General features: G+C 43.3%; 1 protein-coding gene across 1 annotated transcript in view; it reads right to left on the bottom strand.

Moving 5' to 3' along the window:
- Positions 1-24,425, bottom strand: part of LOC113129943 (low-density lipoprotein receptor-related protein 1-like) — an 80,779-nt gene that overhangs the window by 21,181 nt on the left and 35,173 nt on the right. Inside the window, exons 7-41 of the mRNA XM_026306187.1 lie at positions 23,143-23,305; positions 22,400-22,622; positions 20,518-20,707; positions 20,295-20,438; positions 18,702-18,938; positions 18,086-18,266; positions 16,692-16,914; positions 16,199-16,388; positions 15,583-15,708; positions 14,857-14,997; positions 14,230-14,355; positions 14,031-14,147; positions 13,817-13,897; positions 12,659-12,826; positions 11,273-11,455; positions 10,992-11,189; positions 10,590-10,835; positions 9,457-9,654; positions 7,976-8,180; positions 7,624-7,788; positions 7,266-7,510; positions 6,968-7,099; positions 5,931-6,158; positions 4,905-5,079; positions 3,356-3,450; positions 3,116-3,265; positions 2,789-2,929; positions 2,459-2,584; positions 2,205-2,336; positions 1,931-2,065; positions 1,540-1,669; positions 1,310-1,436; positions 1,061-1,212; positions 791-915; positions 239-613 (exon numbers count right to left, since the gene is read on the bottom strand). Coding sequence (XP_026161972.1) covers positions 239-613; positions 791-915; positions 1,061-1,212; positions 1,310-1,436; positions 1,540-1,669; positions 1,931-2,065; positions 2,205-2,336; positions 2,459-2,584; positions 2,789-2,929; positions 3,116-3,265; positions 3,356-3,450; positions 4,905-5,079; positions 5,931-6,158; positions 6,968-7,099; positions 7,266-7,510; positions 7,624-7,788; positions 7,976-8,180; positions 9,457-9,654; positions 10,590-10,835; positions 10,992-11,189; positions 11,273-11,455; positions 12,659-12,826; positions 13,817-13,897; positions 14,031-14,147; positions 14,230-14,355; positions 14,857-14,997; positions 15,583-15,708; positions 16,199-16,388; positions 16,692-16,914; positions 18,086-18,266; positions 18,702-18,938; positions 20,295-20,438; positions 20,518-20,707; positions 22,400-22,622; positions 23,143-23,305 — 5,973 coding nt within the window. The remainder of the gene's footprint in view (positions 1-238; positions 614-790; positions 916-1,060; positions 1,213-1,309; positions 1,437-1,539; positions 1,670-1,930; positions 2,066-2,204; positions 2,337-2,458; positions 2,585-2,788; positions 2,930-3,115; positions 3,266-3,355; positions 3,451-4,904; positions 5,080-5,930; positions 6,159-6,967; positions 7,100-7,265; positions 7,511-7,623; positions 7,789-7,975; positions 8,181-9,456; positions 9,655-10,589; positions 10,836-10,991; positions 11,190-11,272; positions 11,456-12,658; positions 12,827-13,816; positions 13,898-14,030; positions 14,148-14,229; positions 14,356-14,856; positions 14,998-15,582; positions 15,709-16,198; positions 16,389-16,691; positions 16,915-18,085; positions 18,267-18,701; positions 18,939-20,294; positions 20,439-20,517; positions 20,708-22,399; positions 22,623-23,142; positions 23,306-24,425) is intronic.

Below are 24,425 nucleotides of genomic sequence, written 5' to 3'. Positions count from 1 at the left end.
TCAGGTTATTTCCATTGTGAGGAAATGTAGTTGTTTCCTTGTCCAGGAAGATTTCTCACTGGGGAACCTGATGCTTACAACTAAGGTTCTTCTTTTGTCACAAAAGTGAAACCAGAAATTACTTTGAACTAATATCAGAACCCAAGCTAGTTATGGGAGGGGGAATGCCCTAGAGATAAACTGTGAAGTAAACTAGCTGGAGGAAAAATGAATTCAAATAAAATGTGGAAATACTTACTCTCTACTACAGTCTTGCGGTCAGATCCATCATCATTGATCTGCTGGATGTTGCCAAAGTGGATGTCACTGAAGAAGATGCGGTTTGCTCCCTTTCCTCCACCTCCTCTGTAATCAAACGTGAGTGCAATGACGTTCTTCATGTGCTCGGGGTCTTCAAATGGTTTTATGGGTGCGTTCAGGTTGTTTTCATCTGACAGGTGGACGCTCTTCAGTATGGTGCGCTCTGAGTACAGCAGGTAGCCATCGTAGTCGCGGCAACTGCGGCCATCTTCAGCCAGCATGCCATGGGCACAGGCGCATGTACGCTGCTCATTGCCACGGTAAAGACAAAGTTGCTGACACCCGCCATTGTTGTCTTTGCACACATTTGTTCCTGTAGACAGATAATGAAATCCATTAATCAATCAACTAATTAATCAGAAAAATGACCCTAAATAGGAAAAGTGGCTCATGGATGGGTGGATGGATGCATGGATTAATTCCACAAGATAAAAATCCTGTAAATATCAGAAAAAATGCAACACAAGATTTTGCGAACCCCTGTGTTTACCTTGCTGCCTGGCCCTGTTGAAAACTTTGATGTCCTTAAGCTGCACTCCGATACCAGTTCTCAGTGACACCGAGTCTGTGGCGTTGTCCTTGCTGCCTCTCTTGATGGAGCCATTAGCATGCGTCCTAGTCCAAAGCAGACAGATAAACAACATTAAACAAAGACAGACGATTGGAGATACAAAATTTATTGAGCTAGGGGACGAATATCTCCTCACAAATATTCCAAAGTGAGGATAAGTAAGACTGAGAAGGAAGGATGTATCTGTACCTGTCACTCCAGTAGATGTAGTTCTCAAACACAGACACAGAGAACATGTCCATGTTGTTGTTGGCCAGCACCACTTCCCTGTTTTCTCCAGTCTCAAGGTTGATGCGCTCAATCTTGTCTGTCCTGGCATCACACCAATACAACAGGCCCTCCTAAACAGTAACAGTTGATTTGACGCTGTGACGACAAGTGTGTTTTCTGCATTGTAACACTCTCATATGAATTCAAGAATGGTCAGTCACTGTGTACCTCATAGTCAATGGAGATACCATTGGGCCAGCTGATGCTGACATTGACCAGGACAGCCCTCTGAGAGCCGTCCAGACGAGACCGTTCAATACGAGGATACTGCCCCCACTCTGTCCAGAACAAGTAGCTACACACAGAAAAACAACAGCACAGAGATAATCAGTAATCAATAATGAGAGAAGCCAAAGACACAAGTAACTGTAGCTACACCCAGTGTTGTTTCCTCTCACCCTTTCTCAGGGTGGACGGTGATGGCACGAGGCTTGTCCAGGCCCTGGGAGATAACCACATAGCGGAAGGAGCCATTCAGTCTGGCAACCTCAATCACATCAAAGCCTTGGTCGGTCCAGTAGATGTTTCCTGTGGAGGATGGAGGAGAAACTGGCTGCAGGATTCTGAGCTTGTGCTGCATCTATACTGATACACAAATCTACCCTGTGTGACCTTGTGTCTGATACAGTGTGATCTTAAGTTGTGTGTGATAAGGTTCACCTTATCTTTGATTTATCTCATTTGCTAACAGTCTGAGCGACATCTTATCAGTATGTTTATTTGATTTTGATTCCATAACTGTGAGCATGTCCTGTACATTATGCTGTGATACGCCTGATGTGTCTTCACCTGCTATCCAGTCGACAGCGATGCCTTCCACTCTGCCGATGCCATTCGTGACCACATCTTCTCTCCAGGTCTGATCTCTCTTGGCCCTGCTGATGGTGCTCAGTCCCATGTCCACCCAGTAGATAGTGTCATTGTCTGGGGAAAGAAGCAGCATATCACAGTTGAACTGGAAGGTCTTATATAAGCTGCATCAAAAAGACAAAATACCTCAGATGTTCTTCCTTATCTAGCATTTGATAAAAAAAAAAAAACATATGTTGAAAATTTTTTTTACCAGCATGGAAATCTATGCCCACAGCTAGGGATGTGCCTGACACTGGTACAAGGGCGTCCGACTTGTCTGATGGGTCCAAAGGAATACCACGTATGCCTTCATGCACAGAGTACAGCAGGAAAGAGCCAACACCTACAGCAAACAAATAAAACCCCAGTTTTTTTTACAGTTTGCAAAGTTTGTTCTGCATCACAAGCTCATCATTTTGATCATTCTTCAATTAAGAATACACTGTGTGTGTGAATATATCGTACCTTCACAAGACTGCTGTCCACTGCGCAGGCTGTATCCTGCTGTGCACATGCAGGCTCTGGTGGTTGGGGAGGTGGGGAGACACAGCTGGGAACAGTCTCCATTGTTATTACTGCAGAGATTGGTGCCTGAGAACACAAAGCATGAGAACAAATACACAGAAGAAATCAAAGAGGAGTAACAGAGACATAAACAGATGTGCTTCAGCTTGGGTAAACAGGCTTCATGCAGCAAGAAAAACAGACCTTCAGTGAGACAAGGACACATTTTCAAAGTCATTTAACCAAAACCAGTGTTTTATAAGGAAAAAAGTACTGTAGTTAAGCCTGCACCTTTCTGCACAGTTTCATTGTAGATTTTCATGTGCATCATTGGTGATGTGCTGTTCCTCAGGACTTTCCAGTTGCCACCATCCTCCTTATCACAAGTTCCTATCTGGTCAGTACCTTGGTCTGCCCACCACAACTTCTCTCCTAAAGGGCACAGCACACAACAGCATGGTCAACAGTCTGCACTGAAGTCAGATCTGACACCGGAAGGACAATGTCAACCTTAACTTGAAGAAACATTTAAATACATTTACATAAATCTACAAAATATTTCCATTTTCATATGTCATGGCTGAACTTTCTCTAAAGCAACACCTTCTGGTCACCTACCCATGATGGCCAGAGCAGTAGCCTTGGTCAGCTTCCCTTTGGCCCCCTCTAGCACCTCCAGTTCAGACCCATCTAGTTTACAACGGTTGATGGTGCTGTTTCCTGAGCTGATCCAGTAAAGCTGCTCAGTGTCAAAATCAATGGAGAGACCTGGAAAACAAAGACAGAGCTGATATGTAATAACCTGCCCTGTCACTAGGAAGTGCTGTCTATCATACGGATGTCCTGCACGTCGCTCACCGACAGGGCCTTTCTGGTTGGTGAAAAGGACACTGCGGTTGCTGCCATCTGTGTTGGCCATGCTGATGTTGTCCCCATCTGTCCAGTAGAGCTTCCTGAAGAAGGCGTGCAAAGATAATCAGCAAAGCTGCAGTGCAGCAGGAAAAAGAAGGAGAACTAAGGATTTATTTTCAGGGAGGACAATTCCCTTTGTTGACCATACTTCATAATTTCAAACTGGTGTTCTGACCTTTCTGTCGCTCTGACGTGAATCCACTTCACATCTTTTCTCTGATAGGAACCGCAAATAAATCTTGCACCCACAGCCTACATTCCAGTAATAAAACTAATAATAATTTCTCAACTTTAGATATCACATAGGCCCACAAAGCTGTTAGCAAGACTTGATTCATATACGATGCATCTTTTAATTGGAAGGAAATCCAATAATAATTCTCACACAGGCTCATATCAACATTTTCTTTTTTTTTTTTAACTTCCTTGATCTTCAAACTGGTCAAAGTCCTCACTGAACACACAGATATGAACACACACACACACACACACACACACACACACACTCATGCAGAGCATACAGGACAACGTGACTGTGTGTCACTGTGTTTAGACTGAGTAGTCTGTATTTAAAGGATATCTATTCTCTGCCCCCATCACCCGCTTCCTGCTAAATTCTACCACATCCACCACACCCTTTACTTGTTTGTCTTCAAATGAAGTTTCTGAAGTACTTAAAACTCCCACTTTGACCTTTTTATACACAGACGACTTTAAATTTTTTTCCTCCTCAACTGCATTTGCTCCCACCCACTCTGGGCAGTGTGTTTTGAGTGCCATAAAGAGAAGGCAGCCCCAGCATATGGATCCAGCATCTGCTTCTTATTTTCCCCCCGCGTCAACAACGCTCAGATCGGAAACATTCCTCCGCTTAAGTAGGCTAAATCTTTAAAAGAGAGGAAGGAGTACACAAAAAGGCATATTTTCTTAAAAAAAAAACACCCATACTTCATCCACCCCAAATACTGAAGCACACATATTCTCCTGCAGGACCAAAGGAAAGATATAAATACAGATGGTCTGTCTCTGCTTTGCTCGTAAGAGGAGCGGCTGAGGCCAGCTTGGGAAACTCAGGAAGATGAGATTTTCAAGGGGGAACACTAACACAGAAATGGCACCAGAGACAGTGGCTGTAAATAATTCATAGACAGTCTATCTGAGCACAGATGCTAGCTTTGAAAACAGAAATGGAGCAAACCAGAGAAAGAGAGCAGCAGAGGAGAAAGATGACATGACAGCAGAAAAATTGGAAACAGCCAGAGGTCAGAAACCATTTATACCAAACTACTCTGCCTGCCATTACCAACTGCCAACAGAGAGGGGGCTTGGCAGTAAGACAGTGAATTTGTGTGTCTGTGTGCACTTCTGTGTTTATGTGTTGTAGGTTAAAGGTGAAATTCAGGAGGGTGTCAGAGCAATTTCCAATGGTTCATTTAGCCCAAGTGTGACAGCTTTATAATGTGTGTGAGTGTGTGTGTTTGCGTGTGCGACTGACCCCAGTATTGGATGCAGGACTAGACAGTGTGGTTTGTCCAGCCCCTGGATTACAGCATTTTTGAAGGAGCCGTCCAGTCTGGCGACATTAATCTGCTTCTTATTGGCATCGTAGCTGGTCCAGAACAGGTTTCTGGACACCCAGTCCACTGCCAGACCGTGAGCATTGGGCAGATCTGAGGAAAGGTCAACACAACGGACAGTCACTAAAATAAACCTTTTGAATCATGATGTAGAAATTCTGATCTGCCATATATAGATATTAATGTTATTAATTAAGAAATCTAAGAAGAAGGGGAAGGGCTGCAGCAAAGCCCCTGCTCTTTAGTTTCTGTTGCTCTGCTTGAGCTTTTCATTCAAGCTCATCACATTATAATATTTTGTTGTCTGAATCCATAACTTTAACTAACTGACTTCATCACTAACTGATGTTAACGCTGTGAGTTGGTTTAGCTGACTTTCAAAATGTCTCCAGAAGACTTGTTGGAAATCAAGAAACATGTTGAAATGTTGCAAACATGCACTTGATGGTTACACATATACAAACACACGTTACTATATGCTAACACAATGAGAACACTATACCTGGAGTGCAAAACATCACTGTTATTGGGGCCTCATGGCTTAATTCTAAGATCGATCATTTCTACTCTAAGAAGGTGTTTTAATTATAGTGTACATGCCTTTGCACCCAAAAAAGTACAACAACAACAATTCTACTGCAAATTTGAAAAACAAATAAATTAAATTCAATAAATCGGTGAAAATTTCAAATTAAAATTAAAACAAAAATTGATAAATGGATAAATCAAATAATAACTTGATATGTTATCCATTTATCCAGGGAAAACTAAATGACTTTGACTGTTAATCAGTCGAAACCATTTCTACTTGATTTGTCCTTTCTTTCTATTCTCATGGGCACTCAAATGCCTTCAGGGAGCAGGAAACACAATTCTCAAAGGAACATAAAACAAAACACTGATAAAGTAGGATGTGCATTGTACAGCTACAGCTTTCTCCATACCAGCAGAGACCACGGTCTCAACTCCAGTGCCATTGATGAAAGCTCTCTTGATGGTCTGGGTGCGGACGTCAGACCAGTAGATACGGTGCTCCAGTGCATCATAGTCCACTACGGTAACATTGTCGATGTCTGGCACAGTGAAGGAGATAATATAGTTGTAGTATGGGTTGTCGATGTCCACTCCTCTGATCTCAATCTGGCGTGCGTACAGCAGGAACTGGCGAGACTCTGGTGGGGACAGAAGGTGTCGACAAGCAAACTCATGTAATTCTGCAGAGCTTCAGCCTTCAGTTGAAGTAATCAGGAGTTAAATGTAGTTTCCTGTCACACTATAAGTCAAATGCATGAATGCACACTAATGCCAGAGTTGTGGATAGATGGAGGCAGCACGGATGGGTGCATCTGTGCATTATTCCTGCCACTTGAGCAAACAGTTAATCCAATTGCATCTTTGACTCTAATGATTGTGTCTGGCTGGCTAACTCAATAGCACAGCCATGACAGCCAGAGTGGATTCAATCAGTGGAGATACATTACAGCTGCACTGGTCTCCACGGTCCTATCATCATTTAACAGCGTGCAGCTTAAATGATAGACAGGAAGAGAGGGAAAGTGAAAAAAAAGTGTGGGAGAGTAATGACAGTGTCAGGCTGTATCGGCCAGGCCAGAATACGTGGTGGACGTGGAGGATTGCAGCTGATGCCTGCATCAGACAGCATGGGGCTCTCCATTCCATTACCTCCAAAGATAATAGAAAGTGCTGCCCTGAATACTAAATTCACACGCTGAATAAACAAGCCTGCCTTCACTTTTCATGGACAGACACTTCAGTGGCTTCTAAAGCTGTCACAGTAATAGCACCTCAAACTGAAAAAAGGTCTAGACTATTTAATCTTCCCTCCTTTTACACACGTGAACACAAATAGACAAGGATTGCACTCTGGTGTTAAACAACAGTTTTGCCAAGACAAGCAGAGGGAACAACAGGGTTTGTTTTCTACAGTAACATTTATGTCCAGTATGTTTTTGATCCTTACCATAGCAAGTGCGTTTGTCAGGGCCCAGTTTCATGAGATGAGGGCAGGCACACGAGAATGTCTGATTGTAGTTGATGAGACATAGATGAGAGCAGGGCTCCTTGCCGTCTTTGGGCGCACACGGGTTTGGAGCTGGAGTATGGCACAATAATTGAATATTTCATAAATAATGATGTTTAACATTTCTAGGTCTTCATAATGAACGTACTAGTTGTAAAAGAACAATTTACAGGTCCAAAGAAGTTTCAAACTGCATTTCAACAGTTTGTGTGTATATGTGCATGTGTGTGTCTCTCACCCTGCGGCTGTCTGGATGGATGGTAGACCTGGAGGTCAAAAGGTTGTGTGTTGGTTCTCTGGACTACAGTGACGTTGCTCCCGGTCCATTTGTTTGCCTTGGCCAGTGTATTGGTCCTCCAGTCCGTCCAGTAAACCTCTCCACCATACATGGTGACAGCAAAGGGATGTGATAGGTACTCGTGTCCCCTCAGAACCTCGATCAGCCCAGAACCATCATACTTAGCGGAATAAATAGCATCAGACCTGCACACAGCACAATTTTCAGTTGCATTTCTGGGTACATCTAAAATACACAGTATGCATATGTAACACGGGGGTTTCTGTGAGCCTGTTCTTGTTTGTGCCCTCTGTATGACCTGGCATCAATCCAGAGAATGCGGCGCTCCAGGTAATCCACAGTGAGTCCATTTGGCCAGCCTCCATTGCCAGTTTCCTTGTGGATGGTTTTCCTGCCTTCTCCACTCATGGATGCAGCTTCAATCCTTGGCAAACTGGCATCCCAGTCTGTCCAGAAGAGGATCCTACAAAGTTCCAGCACAACACAGACATAAAATTATTCCAATAATAACACAAGAGTACAACTGGTCAGTCTGCAAAGCCAGACCCACAATTACTGTACCAAAGCATTTAGCCTTCAGTTCCATTATAATTTGTTGTGAATGTGCTTTGATAAGAGCTGGACTTAATTGTAATCATTGTGCTAGTTACCCATCCCGGGGATCCAGGGCAATAGCTCGAGGGTGCTCCACTTCCCCAGCCAGCAGTGTGGTCCTCATGGTGCCATCCAACTTGGCCACTTCTATCTGATCCAAGTTGCTTTCCACCCAGTAAATGTTTCCTGCTATCCAGTCCACCGCTAGGCCCTCGGGGGTAGCCAGCCCATACTGGATTACCACATCAAAACTCGTTAAAGCTGTGAGGATGGATGACGACAAGAGAGAGGGTCAGACATATTGTTTCGTTTATTTAGTTTATTAAGTTACATGTCTACATGCAAACACAATTCTTATTTATTTACATAAATGTACTGTACGTGTGCATGGATGTATTTATCTACCAGTTTCTCTCAGAATGAAAATGAATCAAAAGGACGCTGGGTGTGAATCATCCAGTGTCTTTAAAACTACTATAGAAGTCTGATCTAAACATATTTTATCTTGCTGCTTAAGAAAATCAACATTTCTCCAGGCTGCGTAACTTGTTTTAATAAATTCACACAGTATTTCAATATGTATGGGTAAAGGCTTCAAAGGCTGCGCTTTGCTGTTAGCAACATTTCAGACTGTACTATAACCCAAAGCGCTGATGCTTTTTGTTTTGGTATTTACAAACTATGCAAATGCAATCAAGCTGTTTCAATTCCAAAGTAATATCGTATCACAAACTGTGATTCCTCTAATCAAATGGCTAGATGTTATGTTTGCAAGAAAACACGTGCCAGCGCACTAAAGGAAAACACAAGTAAATACAGTAGTGGCTCAGCAGGGGTTGTGAGGCTTCAATTACAGAATGGGCCTTAAAATATCTAAATATATGGTGTCTTGCAGGGCTAAAGAGAAACACGCTCCATCCTCTTTCTAAACCTTTCATTTTCTCCTGGGCCCCTAATCAGAGGGATATGTGTAATTATTTGTGATGAGTCATTATCCTGTCTGGAGCAGTGAAAACATACAGTTACAGCATGTAGCCTTTTGGCTGTCCCACAACACACACACACACACACACACACACACGCACACACACGCACACACACACACACACACACACCCCAGTGCACATAACTGTGACACGACTTACATCTAGAATTGTGCACATTAATTGCTCAGTACTGCAGCTGGGTTAATAGGGCCTTGTTTGCCATGAACACCAGTCATAATTAGTGGCTCTGCCCTTTATAAAACCACATTTAATCTTTCTGGACACAGCAGTGTAGCTTTACATGCTGCAAATTTATATGTTTTACTGGATATTCTAGTCTCACAAAGGTTTTAGGCAGAACACCGATGAGATTTATTAATAATGGCTTATTTCCCAAGTGACCAAACTGTATTTAGGGATAAAAATGTATGACTCATAAAAGTCCCTCTTATCCAACGAAACTCAGCAAAGCAACACACTTTTCACACACTTTAACAGAAAGCTATGTGTATTAAAAGTTCAAGCGTCTTAATTTTACTGCAAATACTCACCTCCGTTCTCGGACAGCTTCCCACGATAGATTTTATCCTCAACCACATCAGTCCAATAGAGGGCGCTCTGGCTGAGATGAAAGTCAAGGGCGATGGTGTTTCTTAGGCCTGGTACCAACACACTAAACTCTCCCTTATTCAGATCAATACGGCGGATCTCATGGCGGTTTGAGAAAATGATGAAGGGTTTGAAGGGATCTGTGGAAATGACAAGGAACAGATCAGATCAGGACCAGGTAGACCAGGTCTACCTTTCCTTCCCAAGGAAAAGATCCTCTAAAAGGAGAACCAGCCGGATGGTTAAGGGTTAAAACCATTTGCCTGGTCCATGTTGATTGTTAATCAAAATACGGCACAACAGCTCTGCAGGAGAACAACACAGCCATGATCCACTGAAGTGTATGACTTGTTCAATAAAAGAAGGGCTGCGTTAAAAGTGGCTCTAATCCTAGGTAATTAAATCGCAGTGTAAATAAGGTAGGAGCTATCTGAACCCTAACCGTCAGCCAGACAGGCAGCAGGATAAATGATGGGGTGCTGGTGGCTAGACTGTGAGACCTGGCAGTGAAAGCACAATCATAAATGCATTCCTCATTGGCTAGTTGCTGCACAGAGAGATCTATATTCCTTATGTGGGTGATAAAATTCAAGCTGACTTAATGTGACTCAGAAATTTCCATTTTGCACATCTTGCCCTCTTGCTAACTTAATAAAAAAAAAGAATACCTGCTCTTCACTTTCTACTTTAATATTTCAGATTCTTTTCATAAAATAATAATACCAGCTAGAAACCAATACCCTGGTCTTTTTAGGTTTTCTTAGTAAACCTTTTTCTGCTTTTCTGTACCTATATACTGACTCTCCTGCGCTCTGTTCTATTGTCCAAATAAATATCCCATTTTGGTATATTGTTTCTGCTACAACCACACAGTTTCTTGCTAGGGTGGCTTCTCTTCTGTTTGATCTCAAACCCACACCACACTTCTGTTTTAGCAGTGCCGAACCCTGACAAAACCCAGAACCCAGTCGCCTCTAAGCGAGGACCCTTACCATACAGCTATCATCAATCAAATGTGCAACTTCTTCACTGATGCCTCTTAATTTCCCCCTGTGCTGTTTCCTCCGACCCTTACCCGTGCTCTTGCAGTTCTCCATGTCAGGCTCCAGTTCCCAGCCCTCATAACATGAGCATTTCACACTGAACTTGTCCTGTTCACAGCGTTGACTGCACTTAAGGTGTTTGGCACAGAAGCTCTGGATCTGACAGGTCTTGTTGTCAGGCCCTAACTCCATGCCCAGTGGACAGGAACAGATCACGCCCTCTCCAGGAGCCACTGTGCAGTTGTGGCTGCAGTCGCCGTTGTCCAGTGAACAGAGGTCTATAAATCAGAGAAAATCAGAGGAGGACCGACACAAGGGAAAGCCGCACATAATTGTTATTGAGCCACTGCAGCTGTTATTTAAGACACAGCGTTTTACTTGGTGTACTGGCACTCCCTGTACTGAAACACAGACTGGGTGCTGTTGTCTCTTACCGCAGAGTTTCTCATCAGAGCCATCTGGGCAGTCATCTTTGCCATCACAAAGTTTCTCTGAAGGCAGGCAGATGGTGGAGTCATTGGCGCACACATGGTGAGAGAGCTTACACACCAGTGCCTCACAATTGTCCTCGTCGGAGTTGTCCTCACAATCACTGTCACCATCGCACACCCAGGCCTTGCTGATACAGCGTGCTATGGACAGAAGTCACGGGTTCTTTAAAATTGCTTCAACCAAATTCACACACACCTTTTCATTTAAAGTACGGCCTCCTCACCAGAGTCCCTACAGCCGAACTTGACGGCTGGATCACACATGTGAGTGACTCCCTCGCAGTTCTTCTCGTCGCTGAGGTCCATGCAGTCGGTGTCCCCGTCACAGCGCCAGCGCAAGGGGATGCACAGGCCGTCCATTCGACACTGAAACTCATCAGCATGACAACCTCCTGGAGGCCGCGTGGCTGCGGAGAGAGAGGGAGAGAGACATCATGAGACTCTAAATGACATTCTCTCCAGTTGTTGGCTGAATTAATCAAATCAGGACACACGCTTTAGCAGAGACAATAAGCAACATCAAAGGAAAACAAAAACTAATGAGCTTGATGAACGACAAAAAAGGCGGAACAAATTGAAGTGTGTGTCCAAGGTCACCTTTTTACTTAGGAACACCAGCTGGCAGTGAATCATTTTTGTTTTGCTCTCAACAGAAGCAAAATTACTAATAGATAATTAGAAAGAGGTATTTCTGTCTCATGTGTTGATATTTTAAAAGAAACCGTTATAATATCGGTGCCTTTAAATAATTAATAGAGATATTAGATGTCACAGGTTGAACACATCAGACTTTGTAATTAACGTCAACCAGGGACCTTTTACATCGACTGTCAGAAATGTAAATATGAGATATGTTTTTGTGCAGAGGAAGAATACACGTCATGTACAAACTGTGTGCTAGGAGCCTGATATCTACATGCAAAGCATCCTCTGCTGTTATCATTGACTAGATATTAAATGTTCTTCTAATTGACCAGAGGCCATGTTTATTTAGAGCATCTGATGCATCATCTGCAGCTTCTTTTGCCATTTTCACGTCGAGGTGTGTATCTACTGCAAATCAGACATTATTAGTGTGTGTGTGAGAGTGTGGCAGCCCGTCCCAACAGCTGCAGCAATACATGGTCAGTGTATTCAAGTCGTTATCTATGTTCCTCAGGTCCTTCTTTGTATTTGCATATGTTTATTTCTGCACATCAAGGTGGACTATGATCTTGGGACTATGATCTTGCTACAAACAACTGCGGTTAAGATGAGGCCTTTTCTTAGTTAACCGCACCACCAAACTATACCAGGTATTGTGTTACTTCAGACGTCCTAATTACAGGGTATGGATTCCTCTTGCAGGTGTGCTGCATGAACAAGTACAGGAAGTCAATACCAAGGTGAAACCAGCCCATGTAACAATCTTTAAAGGCGAGCGTGTGGTGAAAACAATTACAAAAACATTTAAATGATCATCCAACTCTTGTTATGTTAGTATAAAAACGATGTAAACAAATCCAAGTCTGGCGAAACGACAAGCAGAGTGGTCCAATAAATAAGGAATTCTACAAAAACCTGTATTTCTTATTTTTTTCCTGCCGGCGCGTTAACACAACAACACTGACCCTGGTTGGTGCAGTTTGCATGAGTCTCGTCGCTGTAGTCCCCGCAGTCGTTATCTCCATCACAGGTCCAGTAGTCTGGGATGCAGCGGCCACTGTTGCACTTGAATTGAGTGTTGGAGCAGGAGTGACTACAGCCCGCCTCATCACTGTTGTCCCCGCAGTCATTATCTGAAAAACAAACACAGTCAAACAACACCCACTCTCTCACATTATGGGGCACCCACTGACTCAAATGGAAAAGTATATATTATAAATATTCAGAAAGCAATTGTTCTTTTAACAGTTAACACAGTGACAGTGAAAACCATGAAATACAAATGAAACAGAATATGAGAGTTGACAGTTAAAATAATGGCAGAAACTGCATAGATCAGGCCATGCACCATGAGGGATTGTACCCCGCGCTGAAAATCTTGAGCTTGGAAGCAGAGCATCATAAGCACTTTTATCCATATACTAATGTTATTGGGCAACCTAACGTTTATAGCCTTTAGCACTTTTTACAGCAGTGAATTTCCTGATCATCAAGTACAGAGTATATATTCTTCAGTAAGTCATCATTTAATCTGACATCCTATTAAATCTTTACTTAATTCAGGTTAATGAATTTTGGTATCTGACTCAACATTTACACTCAGTTCCGTGTGAATTTGGATCTTTAAGTAATTCAACAAATCTAATTTAATATCAAATCTGTGTGCAGCAGACTAAATGAATGGCAGCAGTATTGGCCATGACCATGTTCAATTAGCAGAAAAGCAGCCCTAAACAGTTACTGAGCCTGCCGGGCCAGTCCTACTGCTATAGGCTAGCATCATGGCTGTTGTGGTGCATGTTGATCTATGCACTAACCGGTCAGGTTTGGACAATTCAACTCATCAGAGCCGTCCCCACAATCCTTTTCTGCAAGACAGAATCAACGGAAGACAGCAGAGTGGGCGAACAGCACAACACAGAACAATAAAACCAACAACACAGAACAAATGACAGGAAAGAAAGGTACAAACACAAAGGTACAAGGTGCCAAAAAGAGGACTGTATGGCAATATGAAGCTGGTGGCAAAACATTCACAGCAAACTGGGACAAAGGGAAGTGAGCTGTTACTGTAAACAGGCACGGTAGAGATGAAGAGGGGAGAATAAAGAACAGACACTAACCATTATCACAGCGCCAGTTAATGTTGATGCAGCGTCCATTGTTGCAGGTAAACTGGGTGAGGGGGAAACATGTGGGGTAGGCTGTGGACACAACAACACATGTTGCTACTTTTAACCTCCTAAAAACTGCACATCAAAATGTCAAAACAACCTGTAGAAACAGCTCTATTGTACATCACCCTACAGATACACCGTGAGGAAAAAGATGACCAACCACAGGAAGCAGGCTCATCGGACCGATCACCGCAGTCATCGTCCAGGTCGCAGGTCCAGGAGAGAGGGATGCAGCGCCCGCTAGCGCATGAGTACTGATTAGGTGGGCAGGTACGAGCTAAAACACAACACAGCACAGCTCATGTCACACGTCCGCACAAAGAATCAGATTTTGATAGAGGGTATGTTCACTTGTGTACCTGAGCAGGTGGTGTTGGACTCATCCTCATCGTTCCCACAGTCATTGTCACCGTCACAGAGCCAACGCAGGGGGATGCAGCGGTTGTTCTTGCACTTAAATCTGTCCGTGGGGCAAGTGTGCTGGTCTGGGCAAAAGAAAGGACACATTGAATGGCAAGAAGAGTGTGTGGGCAGAGGCAGAAGGGGGATGGGAGAGAGTGGACAGATGTGAGGTGCACAAGTGGAAGAGTAGATATTCTGGCTGTTTTGGACTGGGTCTTATTTTGTCTGGAATACAAACATGTCTGCACTCTGACCACAGACAGACACACAGACAAGCAGACAGAGAGCTTTTCCAGATTTGCAGACATTGCTACATTCCTCCTTGCACAAACACACTCTCTCACACACACACATTGTGTATTCATATGCACAGAATTAGTGCACGTAAATACACAGTCACACGTCTGCTCTCTCATTTCAGTCTGGCATCATCAGAATGTCAAATTCAGACGACCGGAGGTCATCTGACTCAGTACCAGCAGGAGGGGTAGTTGTTTTGAAACTGTGCTAGATGAGATGTGTGTATATGTGTGTGTGTGTGTGTGTGTGTGCGTGTGTGTGTGTGTGTGTGTACAGTAACTCACGACACAGCTCAGGTGCCTCATCACTGTTGTCCAGACAGTCGTTGTCGCCGTCACACTTCCAGCGCTCCTGGATGCAGCGGTTATTCTTACAGGCGAACTCTCCAGCCTGGCACTGAGGAGGGGGTATATAAGACGGGTTGGCTGCGGAGAGGGAATCAGAACAAAAAGCTAAATGTCAAAAAGAGGTCATGGACGACATAAAAAGAAAAGGATTATAGTTTTGAATTTCCAAAATCTGCAACAAAGGCAAAATGGAAGGGTTTGCATAAAAGAACAATTATATGAAAACTAGAAACCCATTAGTCAAAATCCACACCAGGCTGAGACTGAGCTGAGCAGCAATGGGACAATAATGTTACTTGTATTAGATCCAAATGTTACTTTGCCAGAAAAAAATAAAAAATAAAAAATTTCTACCTTGATTATTATAAATTTGACTAAGGCAGGATTTATTGCAGGTTTGTATTGGACTGCATGACATCACACTGTTTTTACTGTGGCCACCCCTTGTGTGTGTCTGAATTTGCTCAAATGTTTTAGCACAGACGGTTCGAACAAAAACACACAGTCACAGTCATAAAGCTCGACTCATCTTCTCCGTCATACCAGGAATAAAAGCATGTAAATATAATGTGGCAGAATTAGCACCATGAGAAATACCCTCCAGTCACACACACAAACACACACACACACACACACATACATACAGATCTCTCAGCTTTCTACCTTTGCAGCTTGTGTTGTCAGCTGGGTCTAGTATTTGGTCTTCTGCACAGGCGCACTGTCTCCCTCCTGGTATGGCCAGACAGAGGCTGCTGCAGCCGCCGTTGTACACACGACATGCATTAGAGCCTGTAGATGGACAGAAATGAATGTTCAGAAAAGAGAACTTTAATCTGGAGTTTGTCTTTGCATGATGAAAGTCTGCATGTCTGATGTGTTCAACCTGTGACATCTAATATCTCTGTTAAATACACTCACTAGACAACAGTGCTCTTTGGCCTCAGGGGCCATGATGAAGACATATAAAAGCACACAAAACCTGCGCTTCTTAAAATACCACAGCTTAGTACAGAAGTACACAAATTAAGTTCTGCTATAATAATTGGTAAATCCTACAGTGTGACCCTGGCATCAACAGTATATTTAAGTATGTTTGGATTTAATTTCGGGTCATGCGATTGGTTAGAGGTTCTGGGGCTTTTTATAGTCTTCCTTCTATTCACACATTTGCTGTCATGTTTTGTGCTATTTAAGTGTCTGTGTTGTTTTATTTTATTCAACATCCCAATGAACTAACAATCCTCGTTTAATCCTCGTGGATCGAGGTGGACAAATGTACCTTGCTGCTGCTGAGCGTCGTACATTCGGATTTCAAAGATGGGCGGTCGCTCATTGCGCAACAGAGTGGCAGTGCCAGTGGTGGTGTCCAACTTGTAAATGCTGCCACTACGGTATTCGTTCCAGAACAAGAAGTGTTTATAGTGGCACAGACCAAAGGCGTGGTTGAGCTCCTGACCTTCATACACTGTCTGGTGATGTGAGAAAAGCAAAAACACGGTAAAGTATGTTTTTAAAAACAGGCGACAGCAGAGTTTACACTCAAAACAGGTTTATATTAATTCAGTGTTAAATGTGATGGGTCTCTTTCTGTTTTCTACCACAGCTTTGACTAGAGTAATACTACACCCACTGAAGGCCCAGACACAGGCCATTGAAAACAACCCATCATCAGTTTAGCCACAAAAAGTGATCAGTGTTTAGAGAAACTGGACTGGATTGTGATGAACCATCCACAGTCTCCCGTGGCTTTAAAACCCGTTCTTTATGCCGACCTTGCGTTCAGAGGTGTTAAGGTACACCATCTCAATGCGATCGTAGTAGGCGTCCACCCAGTAGAGGATTCCCTGCGGGATGTCCAGACTCAGGCCATTGGGCCACAGCACAGTTTTACTGGTCAGGAACACGTTTCTATTGGACCCGTCCATCCACGCCCGCTCAATTTTGCCTCTCTTGCTCTCCTTTGGGTCCTCCTCCCAGTCTGTCCAGTACATCCACCTGAAACACCAAGAGAACTGATATCAGTATGTCTAAAAAAAGAGAATATTTATTGGGTCACCTAGAACAACCTCTTGGTATTAAAAGAGGAAACTGCATTTTATCTGGCTGCTCTAAAGCACATAACACTCAGCAGACACTGAGGCAGCTCCAAAGTGTTTCTTGGTTGATCTGCCCACAGGCAAACGAATGTTTGTCACTCACCGGGAGCTTTAGGACCTGTCAATCTTCACCACTGAGCTCTGAAACTGTGAGCACTGGCTGTCTACAGCTTTGTGCAAAACTAGAAACATCCCCCCTCCAGTGGAATATGACTGGCATTAGCATTAACGTTTCAGATTTCCCTTTCCATCTACCTCTTTTTCATCCTTTCCTTTCTAAAAACCTCTTTGCCTCCTCCTTCTTCTCTCTGAGGCTGATTGATTGCAGGCATTAGTGGAGGCGAGTGGCTTTCTCCTGGGACGTGTGTGTGTACACACACCACCTTGTCAGTAGCGATCCCAAAGAGTGTGTGCTTGTTTATGAGCTCAGTTCTCAGGAGAAAACCCAGGAGGTCATATCAATAAGACACATCCACACAGAGCAAGATTTAGAGCTATCTGAGAGAGCGTATAATGAACCTGTGGAGGAAATCTATCATGTAATGTGCAAAACGCTCCATCTGTTTTAATAATGATGTGTGATACGTGTAGTCAAACAGGATGTGACATTTCAGTGTGATAATCAACAACAATGGTACAAATCGTTTGAAATTATAAAAGCCGCGCTGCTGGATATTCTGAAGAAACCCAGACGAGTGGAAAAGGAAACAACGTTCCAAAATAACAGACCTGACTCAAGACACAGGTGAAACTGAGACAGAAAGAGAGTGGACACAGATACAAGTTTAGACCGGCTGAATCATTTCAGCTGAGTCATCAGACTGACCACCCATCATTATCGCTCATTTTATATTGAGTGACCACAAGTAAACACACACAGACGTGCATTCATCACACCTCATTAACCAGCCCATCTCAAAGTCAGCATCTTTTCAACCGCTGCCTAAAACCTACATTTTTCCCTCTCACTAAGCTGCGTAATTCTGAATCCTGCTCAGTGATTTTGATCCACTTCATGTGGAACAAAAGCGCCGAACTCCATTTCTCCCTCTGTCTCTTGTCCCACCTACCCGTGGAGAGGATCCACTACAATGGCACGAGGGTGAGTCATCTTTCCCTCAATGAGGGTTTTGCGGGTCTGTGAAGCCTTTTCCAGCCGAGCCACACTGATGGTTTTCTTAGGTCCATCATCCGTCCAGTACAGGTTGTCAGCCATCCAATCCACAGCTATGCCTTCAACCGTGTGGATTCCTGAGACAAACACAAAATGTTGGTGAGAAGTCTGTTTCCGCAGCACACAAGGAAACATCACTCACTCCAAAGTGTTTTCATACTAGAAGGTGCATTTCCTGTGAATCAAAATGTTGACTCTTCTTTTGTTTTGCATCAAGGCATTTGGATTGTTTTTTTTAGATTTGTTTTTTTTTTTATAGATTTCAATCTTATGTTTCCAGGGCAAAAAAATTCCTGACCTCAGTCGTGTACCCTGGATTAACAGAAGTGAAACTTTTTGTTTCCAAATTCTACATGTTTCTGAGCTTAGTCAAGAATTTTACAGGTTGCAGTTGTAAACGCGGAAAAACCTGGGGCCAAAGTTTCATTTAAGTGTTTCATTTTCATGTCTATGCATTCTCCATAGCTCAAAATAGAGTTGTTTGTGTTTCAAAGCAGCTACTGCTGCCTTACCTTCCTTCAGAATGGTATCTCTTTCTGTTCCATCAATCTTCTGTCTTCCAATGATGTAGCTCGTGGCATCAGCAAAGTAAATGAACTCGCTCTCAGCATGAAAGTCCAGAGCTCTGGGGTTCATCAGATTTTCAATGGGGATCATGTATTCATCTGGGACCTTGGCATTCATATCCATGCCCCTGATTACACCTGGGCGACCTTTACCATAGACCAGGAAGAGCTCGTGTTCAGGTTCTGCAGCAAAGCAAGAAAACAAAGACAGAAGACTTTAGTGTAGATCTATATTTACATTTAGATCAGTTAAAACCACCATTTTAGACTAAGCTTCTATTACCGACCCGTCCTGTGAACTTTAACAGTGTCTGTTTGACGAAGAATCCAAGTTAGGTGCTGACTCATCAGGACGGTTTTTTTTCCAATTAGTGCATATTGATTAACCAACATGCAAGATCAGCAAAAGCCTAAATAAAAATTAAGGGATTTTCAATTGAGAGGCGGGTGAATGGGGGTTGCAGTGGTTGGGGGTTGAACTGAATCCACAGTGACAGTCTATTGTCAGGAGGCAGATCAATACGGACAGAATATTAAAAGACTTGTCAAAAAAGCTGCATCAGTCTATAGCTCTCTACTGACCTCCCCATAAAGAGCATCACACACTGGTTTTGTTATGTGTCAGGTCATGTGACAGGCATCAGATGACACCGGTAACACATCTGGAGTGGTGTGATTTCACTGCAGCACTACAGAAATGGGTGAGTATTTCAGAATCCACCCTTGGTGATTTTGTTTTTACCAATAACATCATGGGTAATGATATTGATGATATAGGATAATCATTTGAGCAGCTAACGATGTCAGCAAAAACGCTGATCAGCCCCAATTCATTTCTGTGAAAAGGTCAGTTATTTCTTTTAATAAGCAAGTGACTTCACCCATTGTAATTAGTCTTTAACACAATAGCGTGTACTGATGCTCACCTACTCTGTTCACATCTCCGTCCCAGTCCAAAGTCCGGGGGAGAGCAACACTGATTCAGCCTTAGTTACCCTTAGCTCTACAGATGAAACATGGCGGCTCCCAAGTTCATACTTACAGTTATTCCTAGAGGACGCACACATCAACTCTCAACTCTGAATCAAAGCTATAATGCAGTGGTTTCCAGCATTTTCTGTCAGATATACTGCCACACCACTATCTGATGATCATTAGTTCCATAATTTATTCTTCCTATTAATTATTGTCTATTGCAACTGTTTTTTTTAGTTAGTTTTGAATAAGTACTTTGTCTCGTAAATCAGTACATTTCGCTATTTATTCAGACCTTTTTTATTTGCTCGTCTTACATGTGTCATATCATTTTCTTTATTTTGAAATGACTTGAGCTACTGTGCACTCTTATTACTACCTTACATCTGCAGACGTATTCCCTGGGGTACAAGTGAATCACTACCATGGTGGATGTGTGAAGAGCCTAATGACTATGGTGTGGTCCATGTTGGAGTTTCTTTGTAGGTAATTTGTTAGAAGGTGTGTTGGTTGGTAGTTGCTAAAACGTAATAATTATTGGATTATTCTAAGAGTACTACTCACTTTTGCAGGATTTGCCATCACTACCGAGACTAAATCCAGAGCGACAGCGGCAGGTTCGGGTCTTGTGACCATTTCCAAGCAGACAGATGTCCGAGCAGCCTCCAGCCTTCCCAAACTGGTCCACCTCACATGCGTGACTACGCACTGGACGACAAGGAGGAAAATAAGGTCACAAAAACCAGAAGTATCAATATCTATCTATGAATGTGTGTGTTTGGCCTACCTGGAGGCTGACGTCTCTGGTGGTAGACATGCAGCGCTCCTCCCTTGTCCACTCGGGTCACTACTTGGTAGTCTGTGCTGTTGAAGCGGTTGACCCTAATCACACTGGTTTTTGGCTGCATGTTAGCATTGTCTGAGTTGGTGGCGTACAGATAGTTTTCAAACACAGTCAGCCCGTACAGGTGTTCGATCTGAATGAGAGGAAAGAAAAGTGCGTCTGACTCTGTGAAGGATTTGATGTGACTTTTGTTGCAGCTAAAAGACACACGCAGCAGTCTGGTTAAAAACACAGTTATTCAGTCTCATCCCTAATGTTAGCTGTTGCTCTGAATCACAGCAGTTAATATGGATGTAAACAATAATACAATAATATATGAAAATAATAGACAACCGTGGATCCACACCATGCAATGATTCAACGTGGAGTTGCATTTTATTTCAGTTCATGATGTTTGTTCTATCAGGGCAACCTAAAGTCTGTTATCAGGCTTAACCGTTGGCAACTCACCACAAAAACAAGACAAATTTCCTTCTGTTTTTTCTTTCGTCATCTTTTCCACTGGTTATTTTTATTTAGCAAGGGGATGTTAACTGGTAATGTAGCACGAAGGAGGAGTGTTGTTGCCACGGTTACCTACAGTTTAATAAACCACATGCACTAATGTAGAACAGCGGTTAAACTCTGAGGCGTCCCCATAAACAATTTTAACAGGCACTCACTCAGAAACTAGTGTTTTCTGCAGTGACGGCATGAAACGGTATCACAAAGGGATGTCTAGCAAGAACGACTCCGCAGGATAAACTGCAGTAGCAGGGGAGAAAAGTAAGACCATGACTTTTAGATCTGAGCAGCCACCGACTCTGCGTCCCAGGAAGCCGTGTCAGCACCAGCATATAATGTGGCACGGCACTGTGGTCACTGTGGAGCTCAGTGGACCATAGAGAGACACAGACGGCCTGAACAATCCACAGAGTCACAGTCTTGTTGGAGGGCGACGCTCTGCTGAAGCGATGCAGCAAATGGAAACATGTTAGTATCAGACTGTTAGGAAACATATTTGTGCACTGCCTCACTTTTGATCACAGACCTTGTCAAGGCAACAAACACCAAAACATGAGAGAAAACGCACTGGGCTATGTGACGTCACACACTTCGGATCCCAAGTGGTTGCGAAATCCACAGCAAACATCAGAAATGAGTTTGTCAGATATAACGAATCTAAGTTGGTCTCAATAAACAGACATAGGACACTTCTCTCTAATCAGAGCCGCCTGAAACTTAATTTGAACTTTTCTTCCATATTTTAGATAAAATGTTCCCTGAGCAGCTTAATGTCAGGTCTTAATAGACACACGCACTCCAGCTCAAACAGCCCAAACCCAGCCCCATCAATAACCACACTTTCCTTTAACCTTTATCTGAAGGACAAGCATTTCCAAACGCCCTATTACATGTGCACCCACCCACACACACACACACACACGCACACACTCGGCAAGTGATTGCGGTGTGTGAGTGTGTTTGCTGGTGGCCTTAGGCTCAGTGAGTAAATGAAAACCATTACTTCTTCACAGATCACAATAAAATCCATGGTAACAGGTTTAAGAGCCACTATGCTTCACCAGCTCTGCAGCATTAACAGCCTCAGTATTAGACACTATTAATCAGCGCCTTTAATGAAAAGGCAGCATCTCCTCTCCCACTCACTTTACAGTAGCACACAGGAGAAACATAAGGTGTATTACAGATATATAGGGACTCTAAAGCACACGGGACTTTTTAGGGCATTATGAATAGCATGCACAGGGAAGGCAAATTTAGGATAAGTGATCTTTCGGATGATGGAAGATAACTGGAGTGCGTCTAGTGCAGCTGATCTCACCAGCAGGCCTTGAATGATGGTGTGCCGGTTCTTGCCTTCATAGTCCACCACTTCAATGTAGTCCAGATAAGCGTCGGCCCAGTAGACCAGCCTGCTGACCAGGTCCAGCGTGATGCCGTGGGGGAACACGATCTTACTGTCCACTAGTTTGGTGCGGTTCTGCCCATCCATGTCGCAGCGCTCCACCTTAGGGATCTGACCATAGTCTGTAAAGAACACTTTCCTGTGGAAACAAAGGCCTGAGTGAGGATAGCTGGAAGGAAACATCAACTGAACTGGCAAATACTTTCATTTTCTGCCCATCTGGCTTTGTGATAAATGACTGGGAAACAATAATAACTTTTCAGTAGGCAAAAGGAAGAAAGCTGCAAACAGTTTTTTCAAAGGGAAAGCTCACTGAACATCTTTAGGATTTGGGCTTCTGGTTGGACAAAGCACAACATTTGAAGTCCTCAACTTGGATTCTTGTGTACCATTTTTTACATCTCAACATTTGAGTCTCTTTCTGAATCCACGTGGTTTTCCAATTTACCATTATTACCAATGTACTGAAAATATGATTTAGAGCCAAACACAGTATGTCAGGGCATTATCATGATTTATCTTTCGCTGCTACCAAACAAAAAATTGTGACTTATTTGTATTGTATTGTCATTTGTCAAGTAACAAATCATGCCGACAGTCCAGTCCATTATTTCTGTGACATGGCACCTTTCTCTGGATTTATGTGTGTTGAAACTGACCCCATGGTGGGATCCAGGGCAATGCCTTTAGGGTTATACAGCTCCTGGTCCAGTAGGGTGACACATGTCTGCCCATCCTTGTCACACACAAAGATCCTGTCGTCCACGTCGTCCACAAAGTAGAAATTTCCGGTGAGCCAGTCAATGGCCATCTGTTCAACATCTGGACAGAGAGAAGCACAGGACGGGTGAAGAGGGGTGAGGAAGTCCAGAGGGATGAAAGAACAGTGTTTTCAGTGCTGGAAATGCAGTTTTTACTGGTACAGAACTGGAGCTTGTGATGCTGTTGTACATACTCACAGCAGATGGATGAGAGATTTGACTCACTGTCATGTGATGAAGTGAATTAGTCACCAATACTGTGTAGCAGCTACTTCAACAACTCTCCCTCTCTACTATGCTCACATACACATCCACACACAGTCCAGATTTTCAGGCTTGGACTGGGCATTTTTCTTGCCTGACAAACAAGAAGGCAGCCAAGTCCAATTACTAATGTCTAGGTAACATGTTTGTCATTCCAAGTCACTCAGACAGACAGAAAATGAGACAGGCTGTTTGTTGCTTTGACGTGTGTGATGTTGCTGTAGCTGTGCGATGATGGGTGTGCGGTTTCTGCTGAGTTTATTTTCTCGAGGCTCAGCTCATGGGAAAGACTAGTGCCCTGCCCTCCGATGAGAATCAAACACCTAGGTGCTTGCACATGGCACCGCTGAGGCACTTTATGAAACACTCACAGACTACAGCCGTTCAACACAGACTGAAGCCTGGAGAGGGAAAAACTGGAATAACCCCTGCTTATCCAAACTGTTCTAAATGTGGTGCAAGACCACATAGGGAGGGTCTGAAAGAGGAGAATAACAGTGAAAAGAATAACATGAGACATTAATATACCCCTCTCCTTGGTTCCTTTAGTCAACACTGAGTCTGGGCCAAGGATAAGAGAAAGGAAGCTATTGTTAAAGCTAAAGGAAAGAAGATGTGAGGATGTTAAAGGGCCAGACTGGTTGATTTACCGTATTATATTTAAATCTAACGTAGCTGCATTTTATTTGTATATTATTTTACTTTTTACTCCACTACCTGGTTTCCTGGTTTGAAACCCATCAGGGACCTTTCTATGTGGAGTCTGCATGTTCTCCCTGTGCTTGTGTGGGTTTTCTCCAGGTACTCTGGTTTCCTCCCACAGTCCAACAACATGTATGTCAGGTTGATTGGTGACTCTAAATTGCCCATAGGAGTGAGTGTGAGTGTGTGAGGTTGTTTGTCTCTATGTGGCCCTG

Source organism: Mastacembelus armatus, chromosome 5 (genome assembly GCF_900324485.2).
Source record: "Mastacembelus armatus chromosome 5, fMasArm1.2, whole genome shotgun sequence".
In the NCBI taxonomy this organism is placed as follows: Eukaryota; Metazoa; Chordata; class Actinopteri; order Synbranchiformes; family Mastacembelidae; genus Mastacembelus; species Mastacembelus armatus.
The sequence above is the reverse complement of the archived record's forward strand: the minus strand, read 5'-3'. Positions and strand labels throughout refer to the sequence as shown.